Raw genomic sequence first — 24,306 nt, 5'->3', positions numbered from 1 at the left:
CTGGGGTAAATCCTACTTGATCATGGTGTATGATCCTTTTAATGTGCTGTTGGATTCTGTTTGTTGAGGATTTTTGCATCTGTGTTCATCAGTGATATTCCTCTGTACTTTTCTTTTTTTATGACATCTTTGTCTGGTTTTGGTATCAGGGTGATGGTGACCTTGTAGAACGAGTTTGGGAGATTTCCTCCCTCTGCTATATTTTGGAAGAGTTTGAGAAGGATAGGTGTTAGCTTGTATCTAAATGTTTGATAGAATTTGCATGTGAAGCCTTCTTGTTCTGGGCTTTTGTTTGTTGGAAGATTTTTAATCACAGTTTCAATTTCAGTGCTTGTGATTGGTCGGTTTATATTTTCTATTTCTTCCTGGTTCAGTCTTGGAAGGTTGTGCTTTTCTAAGAATTGGTCCATTTCTTCCAGGTTGTCCATTTTATTGGCATAGAGTTGCTTGTAGTAATCTCTCATGATCTTTTGTATTTTTGCAGTGTCATTTGTTACTTCTCCTTTTTCATTTCTAATTCTGTAGATTTGAGTCTTCTCCCTTGTTTTCTTGATGAGTCTGGCTAATGGTTGATCAATTTTGTTTATCTTCTCAAAGAACCAGCTTTTAATTTTATTGATCTTTGGTATTCTTTCTGTCTTTTTAATTTATTTCTTATCTGATCTTTATGATTTCTTTCCTTCTGCTAACTTTGGGGTTTTTTGGTTCTTGTTTCTCTAATTGCTTTAGGTGTAAGTTTAGGTTTTTTATTTTCCATGTTTCTTGTTTCTTGAGGAGGATTGCATTGCTATAAACTTCCCTCTTACAACTGCTTTTGCTGCATCCCAGAGGTTTTGGGTTGTCGTGTTTTGTCATTTGTTTCTAGGTATTTTTTGATTTCCTTTTTGATTTCTTCAGTGATTTCTTGGTTGTTTAGTATAGTGTATTGTTTGACCTCCATGTGTTTGTATTTTTTACATTTTTTCCTGTAATTGATATCTAGTCTCATAGCATTGTGGTTGGAAAAGATACTTGATACAATTTCAATTTTCTTAAATTTACCAAGGCTTGATTTGTGATACAAGATATGATCTATTCTGGACAATGTTCCAGGAGCACTTGAGTAGAATGTGTATTCTGTTGTTTTTGGATGGAATGTCCTATAAATATCAATTAAGTGCATCTTGTCTAATGTGTCATTTAAAGCTTGTGTTTCCTTATTTATTTTCATCTTGCATGATCTGTCCATTGGTGAAAGTGGGGTGTTAAGGTCCCATAATATTATTGTGTTACCATCAATTTCCCCTTTTATGGCTGTTAGCATTTGCCTTATATATTAAGGTCCTCCTATGTTGGGTGCATAAATATTTACAATTGTTATATCTTCTCTTTGGATTGATCCCTTGATCATTATGTAGTGTCCTTCTTTGTCTCTTGTAATAGTGTTTATTTTAAAGCCTGTTTTGTCTGGTATGAGAATTGCTACTCCAGCTTTCTTCTGATTTCCATTTGCATGGAATATCTTTCTCCACCCCCTCACTTTCTGTCTGTATGTGTCCCTAGGTCTGAAGTGGGTCTCTTGTAGGCAGCATATATATGGGTCTTGTTTTTGAATCTATTCAGCCAGTCTATGTCTTTTTGTTGGAGCATTTAATCTATTTCCATTTAAGGTAATTATCGATATGTATGTTCCTATTACCATTTTCTTAATTGTTTTGGGTTTGTTATTGTAGGTCTTTGCCTTCTCTTGTGTTTCCTGACTAGAGAAGTTCCTGTAGCATTTGTTGTAAAGCTGGTTTGGTGGTACTGAATTCTCTTAGCTTTTGCTTGTCTGTAAAGGTTTTAATTTCTCCATCAAATCTGAATGAGATCCTTGTTGGGTAGAGTAATCTTGATTGTAGGTTTTTCCCTTTCATTACTTTACATATGCCCTGCCACTCCCTTCTGTCTGCTGAAAGTTCAGCTGTTAACCTTATGGGGATTCCCTTGTATGTTATTTGTTGCTTTCCCCTTGCTGCTTTTAATATTTTTTCTTTGTATTTAATTTTTGATAGTTTGATTAATATGTGCCTTGGTGTGTTTCTCCTTGGATTTATCCTGTATGGGACTCTCTGCACTTCCTGGACTTGATTGACTATTTCCTTTCCCATGTTAGGGAAATTTTTAACTATAATCCCTTCAAATATTTTCTCAGACCCTTTCTTTTTCTATTCTTTTCTGGGACCCCTGTAATTAGAATATTGGTGCATTTAATGTTGTCCCAGAGGTCTCTGAGACTGTCCTCAATTCTTTTCATTCTTTTTTCTTTATTCTGCTCTGCATTAGTTATTTCCACTATCTTATCTCCCAGGTCACTTATCCATTCTTCTGCCTCCGTTATTCTGCTATTGATTCCTTCTAGAGAATTTTTAATTTCACTTATTGTGCTGTTCATCGTTTGTTTGCTCTTTCGTTCTTCTAGGTCCTTGTTAAACGTTTTTTGTATTTTCTCCATTCTATTTCCAAGATTTTGCATCATCTTTCCTATCATTACTCTGAATTCTTTTTCAGGTAGACTGCATCTTTCCTCTTCATTTGTTTGGTCTGTTGGGTTTTTATCTTGCTCCTTCATCCTATGCTTATTTCTCTGTCTTCTCATTTTGTTTAACTTACTGTGTTTGGAGTCTCCTTTTTGCAGGCTGCATGTTTGTAGTTCTCATTGTTTTTGGTGTCTGCCCCCAGTGGGTGAGGTTGGTTCAGTGGCTTGTGTAGGCTTCCTGGTAGAGGGGACTGCTTGTGTTCTGGTGGGTGATGCTGTATCTTGTCTTTCTAGTGAGCAGGACCATGCCTGGTGGTGTGTTTTGGGGTGTCTGTGAACTTAGTATGATTTTAGGCAGGCTCTCTGCTAACGGGTGGGGTTGTGTTCTTGCCTTGCTAGTTGTTTGGCATGGAGCCTCCAGCACTGCAGCTTGCTGGCCATTGGGTGGAGCTGGATCTTAGCATTTTGTCGGAGATCTCTAGGAGAGGTCTCACCAATTGATATTACGTGGGGCTGGGAGGTGTCTGGTGGTCCAGTGTCCTGAACTCGGCTCTCCCACCTCAGAGGCTCAGGTTTGACACCAGGCTGGAGCACCAAGACCCTGTCAGCCACATGGCCAGGCACGTGGACCCTGTCAGCCACATGGCCAGGTACGTGGGGATTTTCTTGCCTTTTGGGAAATCTGAGGTCTTCTGCCAGTGTTCAGTAGGTGTTCTGTAGGAGTTGTTCCACATGTAGATGTATTTGTGATGTATTTGTGGGGAGGAAGGTGATCTCCACGTCTAACTCCTCTGCCATCTTGAAGGTCCCCCCATCCTCTCTTTAACTCCTACATCTAATCTATCCCATGTGCCTGCTGACTGTCTATGAAATAACCTGAATCTGCTTTGAATCCATCCTCATCCTCATTTTTCCATTTCCACTGTAAACACTTTATCTCAGGGCACCATTGTTCCTGGTCTTTATTCTTGCAACAGCATCCTGTCTTTTCCCTCTCCAATCAACTGTGGTTAAATTGCTTTTCCAAAATAATAATCCAGTCCTGGCTCCAACCAGACTGCCCCAGCTCAAACACTTCATTGGTTTTCACTTGCCCAGTGAATAAAACAGAAATCCTTGAACATGTCCTCCAGGTTCTAATTCCTACAAAATCTAAGTGTTTTCTACCTCTCTCATCATTCTCTTCCTTTCCCTGCCTCTATTCTCAGACAAAATAAATTTCCTTCAGTTCCAAAAATGGACTATACTTTCTCCTGCTTCAGGAGTTTTGCCTTTGTTGGCCCCTCTGACCAGAATGCAGCAGAGTGACTAACTCCTGCTCCTCATTTTGGTCTCAACTAATATAAAAAGGCCTTAGAGAAAGTTTTAGTGACCCCACTAACTACTTCACATTCCCTATTTTATGTTCCCATACATACTATAATTTGCCTCAAGACATTTTTCACAGACAGATTTTTATTTACATTTTTTTATAATTATTTATTTTATATCCCTCATTAGACTGTAAATTTAATGAGGGTAGGATCATGTCTGTTTTCCTCATCATAGTATATTCAGCACGTAGTACAGTGCCTCGCTCAATATAGATATTCATTAAAAATTGTTTGAAAACAGGAATGATGCACATCATTTTATTTGTATTATGTATTTGCAAACTGCTCACTAGACAAAAATTATGCAAGGACAGAAATCTAATTTTCCCTAAATTTTGTCCTTAATTTCTAGTACAGTTCAAGAAATTTTATTTAATGATTAAATTGGCTCCTCTCCATGTATCTCCTAGCTCAGTAAATGGCACCATAATTCAAATAGTCGCCAAGCTTAAAACTCAAAGTCACTCCAGATTGGGTTTTTTTCCCTTCACTTTCACATGTTTAATTAATCACAAAAACAAATCTACTCTAATTCCTAAAAACCCACTTCCAGTGACTCGATCCAAGCCTCCATTATCTTTCATATAAATTATTACAATAGCAACCACTCTGGACTTGTTCCACACTAATCTCCCCATTACTCATCCATCTGGGGAGTCATTCTTCCCTGAATACACAATATTGACACTCTCTGTTTAAAATCCTATATTGGCATATTAATATATTTGGCATCTTATTATGATGTGTAAGTGATTTTTAGTGACACAGAAAAAGTGAGCACACTATAGCATTCAGTATAAAAATCAGAATGCAGAAAACATTTGCAAAATGATCCTAATTTTGCTAAGTAAAAAAAAATAATGCATGCATGTGCAGGGGCATGTAGAAGAAGAAGAAAGAGGAGGAAAAGGAAGAGATGAAGGTGGAAGAGAAGGAGAAGGAAGAGGAGGGGGAGGAAGAAAAAGAGGAATGTTTATAAACCAAATAGTAAATGTGAATATCCCTGGACAATGTAATTATAGATTATTCTCACTTTCTACTGTATAACACATTTTCTACAGCAAAAAAATTCCTTTTCTAATTTTGAAAAGGGAAATAACAGATCATTTAAAAATCTCTGACTTCCCTGGCATCTAAAAGGGTTAAAATCCTAAAGCATGTTTAAATTTATTAGCAAAGAATTATTAATAGAAAAACAAGAAAGCCATTGGCCAGGCTTAAATGGGTAGATTTACCATGTGTATGGGTTTTATATTTTACATTGTTCATGAAAAATGCACTAATCAAGTGTTTGAATAAAAATGCATCAGTATTTCATGGTGTTCTGCATAGAACATGATTCTTGTAAAGGAAAGCAAGACTCACAGTTTGTTTGTCTTCTGAACAAGTTTGAAACAACTGCTCTAGGACTGCAATCTGTGCTGTTAATGAACTCATGTACTTTCCTATCCATGCTTTTGAAAGCACCATCTCCCATTCCCTGACTGCAATACCACCCTTTCAAATGCTTCCTTGTTTCTTCCTCTGTACTCCCATAGCACATAAGTGTTCTGCTACTATAAAACTTATTACTCAGAGCTGTAATTATGCATTAGTCTCCTCCAGGATTCTGTGACCTCCTTGAGCACGGTAACATTGCTATTTCAGTTTGGATCCCCATCATTTGGTGAAATGCCTGAATACGTTTGGTTGGTTCTGAATAACACTCGTTGAATAAGTGAATTCAAAAGCTAATGAAGCATGTGTCTGATAAGAATACGTGATGAATCATACGTATATGTGTGCATGGGTATATACATATATACACAATTCTAAGCAATTTAAAGTAATAAAATATTATGGGGTGATATTATTAGTTATTACAATGCATTCTATCAGTGTTCAAAATTAGGTGGAAAGTTTCTTCTCTTCTTCTAACTCTTGTAGTAGCTATATCTATCACATGAACAAGTTATTTAGTTTCTTTCAAATTCGGCATCTCCCTCCATAGAATGAATGAATTAGAATATGACACCAGAGATCCATTTAATATTTAACAGTTTAAGACTCACTGCATAGAAAATGTATACTATTTAGATTATCCTCCAAAAGCTCGAGAAAACATATTTTACAAAACAAAAATATACTAAATTATACTTACTCATAGAGCCTTGGCTCTTCAACCATCCCAAGTTGGTTTAATAATTTAAATGTAATACAGCCATCCTTCATTGTTTTATCCAGAACAATTATACTGAGAACAAAATAATAGGCTACAAAACAAAAATATGGAATGCAATTCATGTTATTTTTTAACTTTGTTTTGGTGCAGATATGCATGTAAATATATATTTATGTAATCTAGACATATATAATATCTGCAAATAATATAGAGAGGCACTCATTTGGTACATAAGTAATATATTTTACCTCTTGTTAATCTTTTTTTAATATTTATTTATTCAGCTGTGCCGGGTCTTGATTGTGGCATGTGGCCTGCGGGATCTTTAGTTGCGGTATGCAAACTCTTAGCTGCGAACTCTTAGTTCCTTGACCAGGGATCAAACCAGGCCCCCTGCATGGGGAGCACGTAGTCTTAGCCACTGGACTACCAGGGGAATTCCCTCTTGTTAATTTTTAACTGGTCTTGAAAATGAGGAGTAAAAGCTTGCCAGTCACGGGCATGGTGAAAAGTTGCTCAAATAATTAGTAAATACTAACTTGTCTGCAAATCGAAAAATATCAGAATTTAGGTCAATTAAACAATTTTTCTCTATCAATAGCACATCTAAGGTAAATATGATAAGGTTCCTTAATTATCTGATTAATAGTCCTAGCTAAATTTGCTTGACAAATATAATTCCCAATTTCACTGGCTGTTTTGGAATGACTGTAAAGTTAGACAGTTCTATATAGAGTGAGCTCATAGTAGTTCTTTTTCAAAATGCCCGTACAAAAAAATTGATATATCTTTCAGAGGCAAAGATGCTGAACTCATCCCTATACCCGATATTGTCTGGTCTACACAGAAAGTTCTTACTCTCCGTGAATTTTCCCAGTATTGTGCAAAACTCTTGGAAGACAATGTATATAAACAGAACATGGGATAGATGAACTTTTCTTGTGAAATACATATGTACAAAAATTGTGCATGCTAGCCATTAAATGTTGCTACTAAACAGCCCAGAGTAACTTCTTGCCTATGCCAGATGCTTAGTACTACCTCAAATAAGGTAATGAATTTATAATTGACCCTCATCAATTGCTAACACAAAAGACATAAAGGAACACTTCTTACTTTGAAGTGACTGCCCAGCTTTAGATAAAATACTTTGGTCCCCTCACCGAAAAAAGTGGGTGCTCATACTTGCTCAGATGATTCCTGGCAGTATGATATATTGAGATGTTACATAATAAGCCTACCTCCTGCTACAAGTGTATAGAAATTCTGGGTGTAAATCGAAAACATGACCAAGCTCAGCTGAAGGAAGAGAAAATATCAGGAGACAGCAATGAAGAGAAATTAAAGGCAAGGCTTAAGAAGAACTGAAGCCCTGGATCTGCACGGGACTTGAGAACTGGGTGTAGCATGGAGACAAAGGATGAAGTGTCAATTTCCATGCTACAGCAGGAGACAACACTAAGTGATGGAGCTATAGTGAGAAACATTGCACAGTCAGGGACCTTAGCTCTCTGATTTGTCTTTGTAAGAGAAACTTGAAAAATTCTTCCTACTGGTTGTGTATGGGTCTTAAGTGGAAAAATAAATTCCTTAAGACTAAATAAAACTCCAGGTAACACAGAATTTAAATTTACAAGTCCCCATTGGTTAAGGACCTCCAAAAATTTACATGAAAAATCCTCCAGTATTATGGTACCTAAATTCTGGAAAAAACAAAATCCAACCTGTTCTGAAGGGAGAATTTTGAAGAAGAGCAGACTGATGAGAGTTTTCTGTTAAAATGTGACATGAATCTTTATTTTGAAATAACACAAATATTTTTTCCTTTAATTTAATAGAGACTTGAACTGACCACTGAGACTAGAAAATAACAACAAATCATGCATAAATTTATAGATGGATAAATAAATACATATATACATACATAAGTTTAACCAGAAGAAAAATATAGATTATCTGCAGGGAACAATTAGACTGCTAATAAATGAAAAAAATTATCTTAAAATGAGAGAATTAATATCTTCAAAGTACTCAATGAAAAAACTCTCAATATAGAATTCTATTCTGGACTAAATTTACATTCCAGAGTAAGAAAAAGATAAGGACATTTTCAAGGAAACAAACAAACAAACTGAGAGACATTACTTAGTGAAAAGTCATTAAGGATCTATTTTAGCAAGATAGAAATTAAATCCCAAAGGAAGGAGTTGGGAAGGGAGGAAAGGACAAGATAAAATGTAGAAAACTGAAATTGGTAAATATAAGTGAGCATTTGATTAGTGATAATATTCATAATAATTGTTTATTGTTAAATAAGTGAAATAAAATACTACTGAATATAATATTGAGGATAGAAAAGAAGACACAAGTTTCGAAGGCTCTATGAGACAAATTGTTGTTGTGATAAAATCTGATAAAATAGTCTGTTAGGCAAAAAATAATGCATTTTTATTTATGAAGCAAAAAAAGAAGAGCAAAGTAAAGCAAATCACCAGGAAAATATGATAATCCTGAAGCTTTATGTAGCTAAAACTCACAGCCTCAGAATACATAAAGCCAAAACCTAAACAATGTAACTCCTGTTAAAATAGAAGATTTAAACAGGACTCAAATCGTCACATAGAGAAAATGTCCAAGATGTGATTGAAAATTACCCATTATACCAAGAACAAAGAAAATCACAACTCTGGTGAGAAAAGACAATCGACTAATGCCAGCACTGAAATGAATCAGAGGCTGGGATTATCTGACAAGGATTTTAAAGGAACTGTCATAAAAAATGCTTCAAAGTCAGAGTCTCTTGAAAAAAAATGAAGGAATAGAAAAATCTCAGCCAAGAAATAGAAGCTATAAAAGAAAATAAAGTAGACATTACATAAATGACAAATACCATAATGGATACAGAACTCACTGGATAGTCTCAATAGCATAGTGGAAATGAAAGAGGATAGAAATCAGTGAACTGGAGAACAGATCGATCTGCCTGAAACTCAACCTGAAAACAGAAAACAGACTGAGAAAAAAAATGGACAGAACCTCAGGGACCTGTGGGAGTATAACAAAAGAATTATAATTAAACTTCAGAAAACTAGAAACAAAGAAAAATCTCTTGAAAGCAGCCAAAGAGAAATGATGTGTTATCTACAGGAGAACACGAAATTGAGTTACAATGGATTTCTCATGTGAAACCACAGAAGCCAAAAGGAAGTGACACAGCATTTTTCAAGTGCTAAAAGAAGGAACTCAACTCTAAATCTTATACCCAGAAAAACTATCCTTTGAGAATAAAGGAGAAATAAAGACATTCTCAGACAAAGAAAAACTTAAAGGATCTCTCTTTAACAGACCCATTCTTAAATATTGTAAGAAGGAACACAGAGGAATTGATTAAATAAATAATCTTGGAGTATCAGAAACAAAAAGATAATAATGGGAAGATAAGAAATATGGGTATGTACAAAAAATTACCCTTATCCTTGTGAATTTATACATCATATTTGATACTTGAAATAAAAATTATCACATGATCCAAGACTCGAGACAATGATATATAAAAGTGGAGAATGTAAAATAACCTAAATGGAAGTGAAGTTCCCACATTTCACTTGACGTGGTAAATGTTGATACCAGTAAACTGTGAAAACTCACATATGCATATTATAATTGTGGTAGACCCCCCCAAATATGTCCGTGCCCTAATCTCTGGAACTGTGAATATGTTACCTGAAATGGCAAAGGATAATTAAGATCTCAAATGGAATTAAGGTTGCTAATCAGCTGCCCTTAAAATAGAGAGATTATCTTGAATTATCCAAGTAGGCCCAATGCAGTCCCAAAGACTGTAATCACAAACCCTTAAAGGTAGAAGAGGAAGACAGAAGAAGAGAATCAGAAAAAGAGATGTGATACAGAAGAAAGGTCAAATTGATTATTTCTTCTTTATTCTTCTTGGCAATGATTATTTTAGGTATTCTAGGGTATGTACTTTTCAATATAAATTTAAAACAAGGTTGTCTATGTTTAAAGGAACACATAGAACTATAAAACTGTTAGAAAAAAATTTGGGGTGAAAATCTTCAGGACCTAAGGCTCAGCAAAGAGTTCTTAGATACCAAAAGCATAGTCCATGAAAGGAAAACATGATAAATTAGACCTCATCAAAAGTAAACACTTTTGCCCTTGTGAAAGTCCTTGTGAAGAAGATGAAAAGACAGTCAAGTTTCAGACTGGGAAAAAATAATTGCAGACCAAATTTTCAACAAGGAAACAAGGACTATTATCAAAAATATATAAAGAATCCTCAAAACTCAATAGTTAAAAAAAAATCCAATTGGAAAATGAGCAAAAGACACAAACACACATTTCACCAAAGAGGATATACAGAGAAGATACACAATCTTATAAGCCATTAAGGCAACAAAGATTAATACTTCAACAAGGCATCACTATATACCTATCAGGAAGGATAATTTTTTAAAATAATGACAACACCAAATGCTAGTAAGAAATCACTCATTAGATCACTCATACTTTGCTGCAGGTAATGTAAAATGGTCAGCCACACTGAAAAACACTTTCTCAATTTCTTATAAGGTTAAATGTACAATTAACTTCTGACCCAGCATTTGTATTCCTGGGCCTTTCTAACAGAGAAATGATAACCTAAATTCACCCAAAAACTTTTATACAAATATCCACAGCAACTTTAATCATAATAGCCAAATCTAAACACGTGCCTAATGTCCTACAAGAGATGAATGATTAAACAAACTTCAGTATATACATACTGTGGAATACTACTCAGCAATAAAACGGAATAAGTTATTGATACATGCTGGATGAACCTTCAGAGAATCATGCTGACTTTAAAAAGGCCAATTAAAAGGTCACATAGTGAACGATTCCCTTTATATAACATTTTCAAAATGACAAAATTTTAGGAGTATATTAATGGATGTCAGGGATTAGAAACAACAGGACAAGAAGCTGGTATATATGGCTATAAAAGTGCCACCCAAGGGGTCTGGTAGTGATGGAACTGTCCAATATCTTCACTGTGGTGATAGATACAAAGCCCTATATGATGATTAAGTTGTACAGAGCTAAACACACACACACACACACACACACACACACACACACCAGTGAGGAAATATAAATAAAATGGATGGATTCTAGCAATATCAATATCATGTGGTAATGATATTGCATTTATTCTATAGTGTTACAAAATTTTACCACTGAAGAAAACTGAATAAATTGTACACAGGATCCCTCTGCATTATTTCTTATATCTGCATGTGAATCTAAATTTAATTCAATAAAAATTTTAAATTAAAAAATGGATGAGCCCAATTCTGAATGACAGGGCACATCACAAATGTTTAAAGAGTATCTTAAAAATTGATAATAACTTTGACTGCAAAACATCTGCAATAACTGACCTAAAATATTTTAAAATAATAAGAGTCTATTTTAAATATTTATTCCCCAGTAACCAAGATCAATGGCAGTGACTGGAAACTTATTTCATAAGATTCTTCATATAATAGGATTTGCTTTTATTTATAAAGCACTTTAAGATCTTGCTCTCCAAACAGAATAATTTTATTTTTTAAAATAGCTCCTCATAAATCTAATTAGTTAATACATTTCTGAGATTCTCTTCTGTTCTTCAAATTTTTTCCTCTTGTCTAACTCTAAATATATTGGGAAGATTATTATTTACTTGCATATTTTTGTATTTATATAATTTAGTTTCAGTTTCTGAAAGGGTGGTAATAGTGTAGATAGATGTCTTAAACTCTGTAAGCTCTTATATGCTGACATAACTATAAACGTGGGAAGGATAATCATGGAAATTGGGGGTAAAAAAAAAAAAGACCTTGATTTTTTTGGAAGAATATTACCCAAAGCATATGCTCATTTTATTCAAAAATTAAGTCCTTCTTTGAATTTGTATAACTGGCTCTAACAAAATTTAAATTTCCTTGAAAGTACATTATGAGATTTGAATTTTGAATAAAAATATGAATTAGTATATAAAACTAATCATTGGTTCATTTGTTAAAAATGTTAACTTACTACAGAATGGATTTGTGCCAACAGTATCCAAAAACACAGTGGTCCTGAGAGTTCTGTTCTCTATTCTCTCTTTTAAAACATCTTTCCATAGCTCAGTTTGATAACCTGAGATTTGAGAAATAGAATATTAGTAATTGGACTTTTATCAAATAGCATACAAAAATATCAAATCACTAAAAGAACTAAAGGATCAATGTATTATAATAATAATAATAATTTATGAATTTTTATAATTAAAAAATCATTTTTCAAATAATTTCACATTCTATTTATTTCAACTACAATAACAACTCTTAAATTCAAGATTCACAAATAAATCTACTCCCTGGAAACCTTATCAGAGCTTTGTATATGCCATATAGTTAAAGTCCATTTGTATAAGTTTTTACTATTACAAATGCAGAATTTTACTTGAAACTCTTTTCAGTGAATTCAGCAGAATAAATTGATTAGATAAAACTTGAACACAGAATTTAGCTCCATGAGCACAGCCTTCAATTATCCTATATACACATTCATACAGATACAGTACACATATGTATACATTATATATACAATGTATATATTATAGATAGCATCTATGTACACTATATATTGTATGTATAATATATATTTCAGATACAATATTTGTACATACAGAATATATAATATATACACACACAAACATATTTAATATGCTTCCTACTTCATGTATGTGTCTATTTCCACACTGCTACCTCCGAATTTGAAATTTGAATGCAGTAGAAAGAATACTGAATTGAAAATTCAGAGATTTAACTCCCGTTTTCACTTGTGCCCTTCAGCAATCCATATGTTCACATGGGGTCATAATTTCCTCATTTATATGGAAGAGCAACGGGACCAGAAAAGCAATCCCCAACATGAGGCCTGAAGAAAACTAATCCCACAAGATATTTTGTGGACAGAAGGGGTCTATGAGGAAATAAGTCATGCAAAGCCTGCATATTGCCTGCCTCTTCTAGCAATTCTCTAGTATATTAGTATAAACCTCCTGTGAAAGAAAACCGCAGGAGGCTGTTTAATTCAGCCTTTGTAGTTGCTACCCATTTCATTGAGGTTACTTGGCTTTGGAAACATTTCTGGTAGAGCCTATCATGATACTGATCAGATGTCTACATGCCCATGACAGGCTTGGGGTCTGGTATTGTCTTTGGCAAACCCTGAACAAACAGGTAACATTCTATTTTTTATATGGATTCTTTTTTTCTCTATAATTTCCCACTGGCAGGCTTTAGTTATCAAAAGTTGCAAAACTTAACTGCTCTTAAGTTTATTGATTTAGATGGTGTGAATCATGCATGATTCATATTTACTTGCTAATAGCAAATGAAAAGCTAACCATGGTTCACATCTCTTCACTTGTTAAGACTTCCCTTAAAAATACAAACTAACAAACAAACAAAACCCTCAGTACCACTAAGAATGCACAAGTTTCTTTCTTTAGTGGAAATATAGATGGAGGCTAAATAGTGAGATCCTTTTGTGAATCAAGAACAAGGATCATCATGAGACCACCAAATGCGCCCACTACATGGAGCACAGAAAGGAGGCTGACCAAGTTCCTCTCACTAAGAATCTGAAAAATATTTAGTAGGAAGTAACTATTTTCTCTGTTCCACAGAAAATTTTTCCATAAAATGTTAATAGCATATTCACAAGTAAGTATGAAAGCTTCCAGCAGAAAATACTAACACAATTACATTGTTCATTTTCCACAAAGAAGTATAGTAAGTATGACAATCTCTCTTACCTAGTTTAGGACACGAGTTTTCCTTAAAGTCGGCACAATCCACACATGAACCAGTCTTGTAATCTTTGTATGAATGACAAGGAAATGAAATAAAATTGCAGCTTGTTTCCAAAGCTGCCATGAATAAGTAAACTGCTCTCTGGTGGTCGCATTTAATAAATTCAAGTCCTTAAGTGTTCAAAGTCAAGCAGTTAGATGTATTAAGCCAAGTTCAAGTAAGTTTGAAAAAAATTAAATATTAAGTTCTACCTAATGCTGTGCACTGTATGCATATCAAAGTGCTGACTACAATGCAGTTTTATCTCAGGCAACTAAACAAATGTTACCATTTAAAACTTAAATGTAATATGCCTTTTACATGAGATTTATTAGAAATTTTTCTAAAGTAATAACACAGCAAAAATGTTTAATTTCAATTATTCAACAAACTCTACACACAGTGCTACCATATTTAATAACTAGTGTACACATATCTCCCTTCTAAATTCTCACGCCTAACATTTCTATTCAGTGTCGGAGATGACTGTGAAACAAGGTGACATTAAAACTTTATCATGTCTCTTTCCTTTCCTAACTTCTCACATCCCTATCCCTTTAACCAAACTTTTCTAGTTGCAGTGGGCTTTAATGATGTGGTACTTGACTGGTTGCCACTGTAGATCTCAGAACATTTTTTTGCCATAGCTCTGAAGTGAGCCAAATTCCACACCTGGAGATGTTGTTCAGCTATTTATGTACAGAATAACCAAGTGCAGAAGTTCATAAATCAGTTTGTACAATACTATGATAATGGTAAAAATTAAATCCTGAAGCCAAACTTGTGTTATATAACTTTGCTATACATGCTTCTTCATTGACTTATAACTTCTCCTAATGTTTAAAATGATAAACTAAAACTGTTGAGACTATAATGTAATAGGTTTCACCCATAACCAAATGGGATGTCTACTGGTAACATTTATGAACTGAGAAGGATCACATTAAACCATTTTCCACCAATAACTCCTGAATCATGAGCAATGGTGATAAAAAAAAACCTTGCCCCCAGATTAATAAGGGAAAAAAGTAAACTGATTTTCTTTCATTATTTTGACTCATGCACAAGTTATTCTAAAATACTATTGGTATACCTGAAAAAATTGATTTAGGACAGCCAGGTTGCTTTTTCCCTCCATTTGGATAGAAATCTATATGTCCCAAGGGTTCTTTAATGCCTAAACCTGAGAAGAAAAGTACCCAGAATCACAAAGTAAATATAATTAGGTCAGCAACACTTATGTAAAACAAAATCTCCTATAAAATCCTTTAAAAGTGACTCAAAATTTGAATTGAAAATAAGATAAATGCTATTTTTTAAAAGATGAGTTTTTCTGGTACTAATTCCTCAATTAATTCCTCATGCAAATTATGTTTCATTACTTTAACACATTTACATGTGATCAGTTTATTATGGGCCCATCACAGTTCTTTGTGCTATGAATATATAAGTGAAAAGGAAAATAGAGCAAAAATCCTTATCATAGTGGAAATTACATCCTAGTGGGCGAAAGACATAATAAGTAAAAGTACAGTATGTCAGATAATAATAAGTGCTGTAGAGAAAAATTAAGTAGAATAAGGAACAGTGAATGCCTAGTGAGTGTGGTAGGTTGCACTTTTAAGTAGTTTGGTTGGGGAATTTCCCACTGAGGGGTGAGAATTGAGCAAAGATGTGAAGGATGTGAGCAAGGCAGTGAGTCAAGAAGGTATCTGTGTGCACATGGAGTATTCAAAGAATCCAGGTTAGCTGGTGTAATGTGTGAGAAAGAGCACTGGAGGAAATGAAGCCAAGTCATTTAGGACCTTTTAGGTGAGTGTGATCATTCGCTCTCATTCTGGATAATAATGTGTAGGATTTGGTGCTATACTCACTAACTGGAAAAATCGAACGCTGCTTCTGCTGGAACAAGTTGGGCCAGAGTGACATGAAACATGTAGCTATGATTTAAGAGTTTCTGTATACATTTGTCCATTGGTATCCATGGGGTATTGGTTCCAGGACTGCCCCTCCAATCTCCCGCCCTCCCACATGGACACCAAAATCTGAGGATGCTCAAGTCCCATATATAAAATGGCGCAGCACAGTCGTCCCTCTGTGCTCAAGAGCTCCACATCTGCAGATACGGACGGCCAACTGTATCTGTAGAGCCTTGGGGCACCAGGGAAGGTGCAAGTTCTGGGTGCATTACCACTATGGGGTCTATAACCCAGGGGAGCCATAGGAAGGAAAGAGGTTAGCAAGCTCAGAATATTCAGGACTGCGGTTAGATATAAAATCTTGCTGCCAAGTAAGATTGCAATGCTTTGGCTTGGGGTACAAGCAATTTCCTACAACATAATGAACTCTTGAGAGAGATCAGCAATAGATTCAGTACAATGAAGATAAATACTTGGGTCTGACGGTAGGGATCAAGTTGCAGCTACTTGATTTAGTTCTAGTATGTATCAGAACACGATAACAGCTAGTGAGGTGTTAGCAGGGTATGAGGACACTGGGCAGGTACATTACAGGGGAGGGGACACAGCATATAAGGAAAGACAAAGGACAACTTAGATGACTTCCTTAGAACTCCCTGGAATCCAGGGAAGCATATGTATGATTTGATTGTGACAGTGGTGAGGGTATGCTAACCAATTCCTCTACATTCCATTATCCACTTAGCTTGTGGAATTTTAGTAAGGAAGGACAGTCTTCTAAATATAACCCAAAAAAAGTCCAATCATTTTGGAGATCTTTACAATTTCCTCCTATCTGAACTCAACATAGAGTTCCAAGACTAGGGTGTTTCAGGTTTAGAACCATCATTTTCTCTAATCTGCTTCTGAAGTAAAATCAAACCAAGAAGACTGCTCAGGAATCAGGAAGAAGCAAAAGATATTTATTATTACAAGCAGCCCTTGATTCAGGCATGTCATTTCCCTTTTATCAGATGGAAAGGGCAGGACAGCTTGGTCTGCTTAGGCCATTCATTCTTTTGATTTCAAGAAGGGTGGGGAGAGCAGATATGGCTTTCTAATTTTCTTTTTATTGTAAAATATAAAACCTACATGCAGAAAAGAACATAAAACATAAAACTAAAGATTAATTAATGAATATAAAGCAAATAGCCACTTAGCTACCACACCCATGTCAGGAAATAGAACCTAGAAACTCCCAGTGTGCCCTTAACCCAGTAACTACTTCTTACTTTTCTATAAAACTAAGAACCATGTTTACTTTTATTTTATTTTATTTTTCTCTATTGCTATTCTTTACCTTCTACAGATGCCTCTAAAACAATATATTTTAGATTAGCTCATTTTGGAAATATATATAAATTGACTCATATTTGTATCTGGCTTCTTTCAATTATCAGTATATTTGTGATATTAAACCACATTGTCAGGTGTAAATGTAGTCATTCATTTGTAATCATTCATTGCTATATAGTATTTTATTGAATGAACATACTACCACAGATTTATCCATTCTCCTGTTGGTGGACATATGTTGTTTCAAATTTGGGGTTAATATGTGTTAATACTATGAACATTCTTGAACACACACATCAATGCATATGTGAAGGAATATCTGTTGATTTTATACCTAGGAGTAGAATTGCTGTGTTACAGAATATGAATATCTTCAATTTTAATAACTAATCCTAAATAATTTGCCAAAGAGGTTGTACCAATTTACCCCCTACCAACAACATGTGAATATTTCTGTTATTCTACATCCTCTCCAATAAATGGTCTTGTAAGGCTTTCTAATTTTAGTCATTCTGGTAGGCATGTGCTGTTTCATTGGGGTTTTAATTTACATGTTTCTGCTCACTGAAGATTTTAAGAACTTTCCATTGCCTAGTTGGAATTTCTCTTTTGTAAAATGTCTGTTCAAGTCTTGATTTATTTTAATTAAGTTGTATTTTTCTTTATTACTGATGTATAGTGCTTACTTATCTCTTTTCCTGTTTTGCCTTGCTGTTAGCTTTCATAAAGTGTTCTTTAATGAAGTTCTCAATTTTAATATAATCAGACATCTTAATGTTTGAATTTGGGTTATGGTTTTTCATGCACACTGAAGAAAAATGTTATGTTCTGAAGATTTTTTAAATAATATCTTGTAATATGTTTATTGCTTTTCCTTTCACATTTATACACACCATAGGAAAAGAATTTTTGTGTTTTATGGGAGTTAGAGACCTTTTTATTTCATTTTGAGTTTTCAGTTGACTGACACAGAACTACTTATCAGAAAGTCTACAAATAACAAATGTTAAGAAAAGGGAACCCTCGTACATTGTTGGTGGGAATGTAAATTTGTGCAGACACTATGGAAAACAGTATGGAGGTTCCTTAAAAAACTAAAAATAGAACTACCATAGGATCCAGCAATTCCACTCCTGGGTGTATATCTGGAATAAATGAAAACACCAATTTGAAAAGTTACATGCTCCTCAGTGTTCATAGCAGTACTATGTACAACAGCCATGATATGGAAGCAACCCAAGTGCCCATCAACAGACAACTGGATTAAGATGTGAATGGAATATTATTTAGCCATAAAAAATGAAATATTGCCATTTGCAGCAACATGAATGGATCTAGAGAATATTATGCATAGTGAAATGTCAAAGAAAAACAAACACTATACAATATTACTTATATGTGGAGTCTAAAATATAATACAAATAAATGTGTATACAAAACAGAAACAGACACACAGACATAGAAAACAAATTTATGGTTACCAAAGGGGAGAGAGCAGGGGGAGGGACAAATTAGGAGTATGGGATTAATACATCAAACAGATAAGCAACAGGGGTTTACTGTATAGCACAGGGAATTATACCCAATATCTTGTAATAACTTATAGTGGAATATAATCTGTAAAAAAAAAATGAAACACTATCCTGTATACCTGAAACTAACACAATATTGTAAATCAACTATTTTTCAATTAGAAAAATGAAACCCAGAAAAAAAAAGAATCATTTTCACACTGCCCAGCAGTACCAAACTCATAATAAATGTAATAAGTTCCATAACTGTTTTTTGTTTTTTTTTTTACTGACTTTTTTGTCACCCTTACACTAATGACACTGTCTTCACTACTACCATTTCATAAGACTTGATATCCGGAAGCACATGTCTTTGCACTTTTTTCTTCTTCAAGAATACTTTAACAGGGGCTTCCCTGGTGGCGCAGTGGTTAAGAATCCACCTGCTGGGCTTCCCTGGTAGCGCAGTGGTTGAGAGTACGCCTGCTGATGCAGGGGACATGGGTTCATGCCCCGGTCTGGGAAGATCCCACATGCCGCGGAGCGGCTGGGCCCCTGAGCCATGGCCGCTGAGCCTGTGCTCCGCAACGGGAGAGGCCACAACAGTGAGAGGCCTGCGTACCGCAAAAAAAAAAAAAAAAAAAGAATCCACCTGCCAATGCAGGGGATATGGGTTCGAGTCCTGGTCCAGGAAGATACCACATGCCGCAGAGCAGCTAAGCCCATGCACCAGAACTACTGAGCCTGCGCTCTAGAGCCGCTAGCCACAACGACTGAAGCCTGGGTGCTTAGAGCCCATGCTCTGCAACAAGAGAAGCCCCCACTCACCACAAGTAGAGGAAGTCCGTGGGCAGCAACAAAGATCCAACGCAGCCAAAAATGAAGAAAAAAATTAATTTTTAAAAAAAGAATACTTTAATATTTGACCCTTTGCATTTCCATATTAGTTTTATAATTAGCTTGTGAGGTTATTTTTAAAATATTGGCTTTTGACAAAGATTGCATTGAATCTGTAGGTTAACTTGCAAAAAATTGACATGTATATGATACTCACATTCATATGTGTGGTTTATTTCCTTTTTATTTTGGTCTGCAGTGTTTGTGGTTTTCTGCATAGAGCACTTGCACAATTTTCTTAAGAGTTATTTCTAGGTATGTTATATTTTATCTTATTAAAATGGTATAATTCTAAAATTTTATTTGCTAACTCTTATTGCTGGTTTCTGGAAAGAATTGAATTTTGTATGTATAGCTTATATTCAACAACCTTGCTAAATTTTCCTGTGAATTCTAGTTAATTATCTGGAGATTCTTTGGGGTTATCTATGTATGCAAACATATCATCTGAAAATGATTTTATATTTTTATATCTTTTAATACTTTTCTCCCCTTACTGCACTTAAGACATCCAGTAAAATGTTGCTTCAGAATGACTAGACTAGGCATCCTTTTCCAGTTCCCAGTCTCAAAAAGAAAGTCTTCCAAATTCCGTCATCAACGTGACATTTTCTACAGATTTTTGAATAGATATATTTTAACAGATTGTAGAATTTTACTTCTTTTCCCAATTTTCCAGTTTTTGCCATACATAAATTCTCCTTGAAGCTTTTTCTGCATTTGATTGAGATTATTAAATGAATTTTCTCCCTTATTCTTTTGCTGAGATGAATTAAGAAATTGATTTTTGAATGTTAAACTAAATTTGCTTTTTGATAATAAATCCAAATGGATAAGATTCAATACCAATTTTATATGTTGCTGTTATAATAACTAATGTATAATATAACTAATGTTATATTTTATGCAGAATTTTTGCATCTATGATTATTACAGAGAATGTTCAGCAAACTGTCTTTTCTGCAATGTCTTTCTCAACTTTTGACATTAAGTTTGTGTTGGCTTTCTAAAAAGGTTGCAAACCATTTCCTATTTATTTGTTATTATCTGAAGGTGTTTGTGAAACAGTGGTCTTATTTATCACTTAATTGTTTGGTAGAGAACAAAAACTTGCCTGGGAATTTACTCTGATGAAAGGCTTTAAATTACAGTTTCTATTTTATCAATAGTTAAAAAACTCTTCAAATTTTCCCTTTTCATTTGTCAGTTTGGTAAATACTTTTGCTTTTCATAAGAATTTTTATATTTCATATATCATACCATATGGTCATATATTTTCATATTTATTTGCAAAATATTGTTCATTACATTGCTTTGTGATGATTTTAATACCTATACTATCTGTAACACTATCTCCTTTATTATTATTGATATTAGTTGTGTTTTCTCTCCTTGTCCTTTCTGTTTTTTTTCTCTCCAAGGACTCATTAATCTGGAGGGTGATATATAAAGTTCAAGCATTCTATGTTCCTTTCATTTTGTTGAAAGAAGGTAAAAATGACATAGTTTTAAATAATTAATGTTGTCTTTTTAAAGTGCAAATTTTTGGCTTTTTAAATCACTTCTAATTGATATTTTTATTCCATTTTTGTATGTTTATCATCAGCTTCATAATATCTATGGGTATGTATTATGTTTAATTCTTAATTTCCCAAGATAGATGCTTAGATTATTGATTTTCAGCCTTTTAAAATATCTGTAACTGGACATGTATTTCTAGTCATGGCTTTTGCTGACTCCAACAAATTTTAATATGTAGTAACTTTAATACTATTGAATCAAAATATTTTATATTTCCATTATCATTTATTCTTCCCTCATTAGTTATCTAAAAATATGTTTCTTCTAAAAATATATGGATTTTCTACTTATATTTTTCTTATTTATTTATAGTTTAATTGCTTTGAATATAGAGAATATTACCCTTTATGCTTCCCCCTCTATGAAATTTTTGAGAATATTTTTAAGGCCCAGTGTATAATGTTTCTCTAAAATATCCATGGTGCTTTAGAAGAATGTATATTCTCCAGTTGTTGGGTATAATGTTTTATAAATGTCCATTAGATCAATTTTTCTAATTAAAATCTCCCACTATGATTGTGCAGTTGCTTTTCTTTCTGCAATGGGATAGTGTAAAGTTTGCTTTATGTAATTTTAAGCCATGTTATTAGGTATATACAAACTATCTTCCTGGTGAGTTGAAAGTTTTATAATTTTAACCCTTTCTATGTTTCTACTAATTTTGAGATAAAATTATTTTTGTCTAAGTTAATGTATGTAGATTCACCACCTTTTGGTGGATAATATTTCCATATCAATGTTCTACTTTCACATATTCTGCTTCCTTACTGTTATATATGTCTTTAATAAATAACACATAATTGAATTTTTGTCTTTTAACTAAGTGTGACACCATATTTTAATTGAATCTAATAGCCTAAATTTAATATAGGTTATTTACATTTAATGGTATAGCTGGGTTTAATTGTACCATCGTATTATTTACTTTGTCTGACCTTTATGATTCTTTCTCGCCTTTCTTGCCTTCTTCTGGACTAAAAAAAAAAATTCCCTTTTGTCCTCCATTGGTTTGGAAGTTATATACTCTTTTACTCTTTTCTTTTTGGATACCTAGAGATTTAACAGAAAGCCTTGATTTATAAATACCAACTGTTGGCAATTACTTTTAATCTTTCTTCCATACAATTAAAGGAACAAAAAATGCTTGAACTTCAGTTAACAGCCCCCAAAATATGCTATTTTTGTAATGTATTTTAATTCTCTCTATATATTCCAAATTCTATAGAACAATAACAGTGTTTTTTGCCATCAACATCCATTTAGATTGAACTGTATTTTACCATTTTCAATACTCTTCCTTCCTGAATAGCCATCAAAGGATAATTTTCCTTCTTTTGATGACCATTTCTCTCAGTGTATACTTGTTTGAAACTATATAGTTTCCATTTTTTTTCCTGAAATGGATTGGGATACTAGGCAGCTATTTTCTTTCACCATATTGGAAATATAACTCTATTCTTTCCTAGCTTCCACTGTTTCTGTTGAGAAACTAGTTGTAATTTGGGTCATTTTTTATTCATTTAATTTTATGCTGTATGCTTTGATGTGGTCTTTTCTGTAACTTTACTATCATGTGTCTCAATGAGGATGTCTATTTATTCACATTGGAATTAACTGTGCATTCCAATTTTTTATTGATTATAATTCCTCAGTTTTTAGAAATTCTGAGATATTTTCTTTAGATATCAATTCTGTTCCATTTTTCTCTCCTTTTATTTTGAATTTGAATGAAACATGATTGACCTTCTCACTATTTATCCTATGTACCTCTTACCTCTCTGTATTGTCTGCTCTCTTTGATTTTTGCTCCGTATTGTACCCTTTTACTTTATTCTAGAAACAGACTTCTCACCTATTTTCCAAGTCACTCGCTTTCTCTTTTTACCTGATTCAAAATTTCTGTTAAACCCATTCAATAATTGTCAATTATTTTATTTTTTAAGTTAAAAACTTTTATTATTTTTATCAAATATAATAGGTCATATTTATATTTAAATGTCATTCTCTGCTGATAATTGCAATCTTATCTCTTTGAAAATATTAAGTACGTTTTAGCCAGTGTATAATAATTCCAATAGTTGGAGGCCTATGTGTCTGTTTCTGTTGATTATTGTTTCTGTCGGTTCTCATGCATGTTTCTTGCTTCAAGTGTACCTGGCTATCTTTATTTAGATGCTGGACATTTAAAAATATATTTATAAAAATAATTTGAGACCAAAGATGATGTGATCTTCCTACAAAAAAGGACTATTATTGGTTTCTATCAGGTACCTAGCAGGTCCAACAGTCCAAGAGCTCCTTAAACAAAACACAATAAATGAGATTTTTCTGGCAACTTCAGATTATTAAAAGCTTTGCTATAGATTATAAAAAGGCTGGTTTATTTCAAGTTTACCTTTATTCCTATAGTGCTACACCTTGGGGTCCCAAAAAGTAGTATAAGATGTTTTACAAGCCTCATATGAGGATTTCAAAAACACTTCCCATATTCTCTGCACCAGAGAAAAGTGACTCCAAATTACCAGTTCACCTCCCTGGAATTTTTCTGTCTTCTGGATATTAGACTGGTAATTTTTTCCTGATATCCCAGCAGGAGTGTTTGTTCAAATTACCTAATCAACAATTATGAAAGGTAACATAGCTTCCTTAACATATACAACTGAAAAACGACAAGAATTACTGGCAAGTAGAAAATGCACTCATAGGTTATTATTTAAGGAAAGGGCAGTATCTCATTCAGAGAATCCTTGAGACAGGTGAGTATGCAGTATCAAAAATCTGTGTTCCTCTTTTGTGATAGTCATAAGAAGATCAGTTAAAGGTGCCAACTATGTGGCATCTAGTGGCAAGTTAGATTTGATAAGCTGAGTCATCAAAAGATATTAAGACTATAAGACAATCCAAACAGTTTATTAGGAAAAGTCAAAAATGCAAACAAAAACAATAAAAAGTATGAAGAGCTAATTCAAAAGGCCATAAGCAGAATTGAAGTTGGAATTTCAAAAAGAAGAGTTCAAAATTGCAGAGTAATTGGCCCTAGGTGTGCTGTGTGTGGGAATGATAAGCTGATATACAGGGCTAGAGAAAGAAAATGTGAAAGGTTGAGGGTATCAGAACTATGAGACTTTAGGCACTGACTC

The 24,306-nt window shown here is 33.9% G+C and overlaps 1 protein-coding gene across 6 annotated transcripts in view; it reads right to left on the bottom strand.

Moving 5' to 3' along the window:
- LIPI (lipase I) overlaps positions 1-24,306 on the bottom strand; it is a 62,364-nt gene that overhangs the window by 21,363 nt on the left and 16,695 nt on the right. For 2 of the 6 annotated variants that reach the window (XM_081235301.1, XM_081235306.1), the window contains 4 exons: positions 15,017-15,106; positions 13,887-14,054; positions 12,116-12,220; positions 6,011-6,122 (listed from right to left, as the gene is read on the bottom strand). In XM_081235301.1, the coding sequence (XP_081091427.1) occupies positions 6,011-6,122; positions 12,116-12,220; positions 13,887-14,054; positions 15,017-15,106 (475 nt within the window). The remainder of the gene's footprint in view (positions 1-6,010; positions 6,123-12,115; positions 12,221-13,886; positions 14,055-15,016; positions 15,107-24,306) is intronic. The other 4 variants (XM_081235302.1, XM_081235304.1, XM_081235305.1 and 1 more) reach the window with 4 other exon arrangements.

The sequence above is a fragment of the Mesoplodon bidens genome (genome assembly GCF_964165515.1).
Source record: "Mesoplodon bidens genome assembly, chromosome: 5".
NCBI classification, from domain to species: domain Eukaryota; kingdom Metazoa; phylum Chordata; class Mammalia; order Artiodactyla; family Ziphiidae; genus Mesoplodon; species Mesoplodon bidens.
The sequence above is the reverse complement of the archived record's forward strand: the minus strand, read 5'-3'. Positions and strand labels throughout refer to the sequence as shown.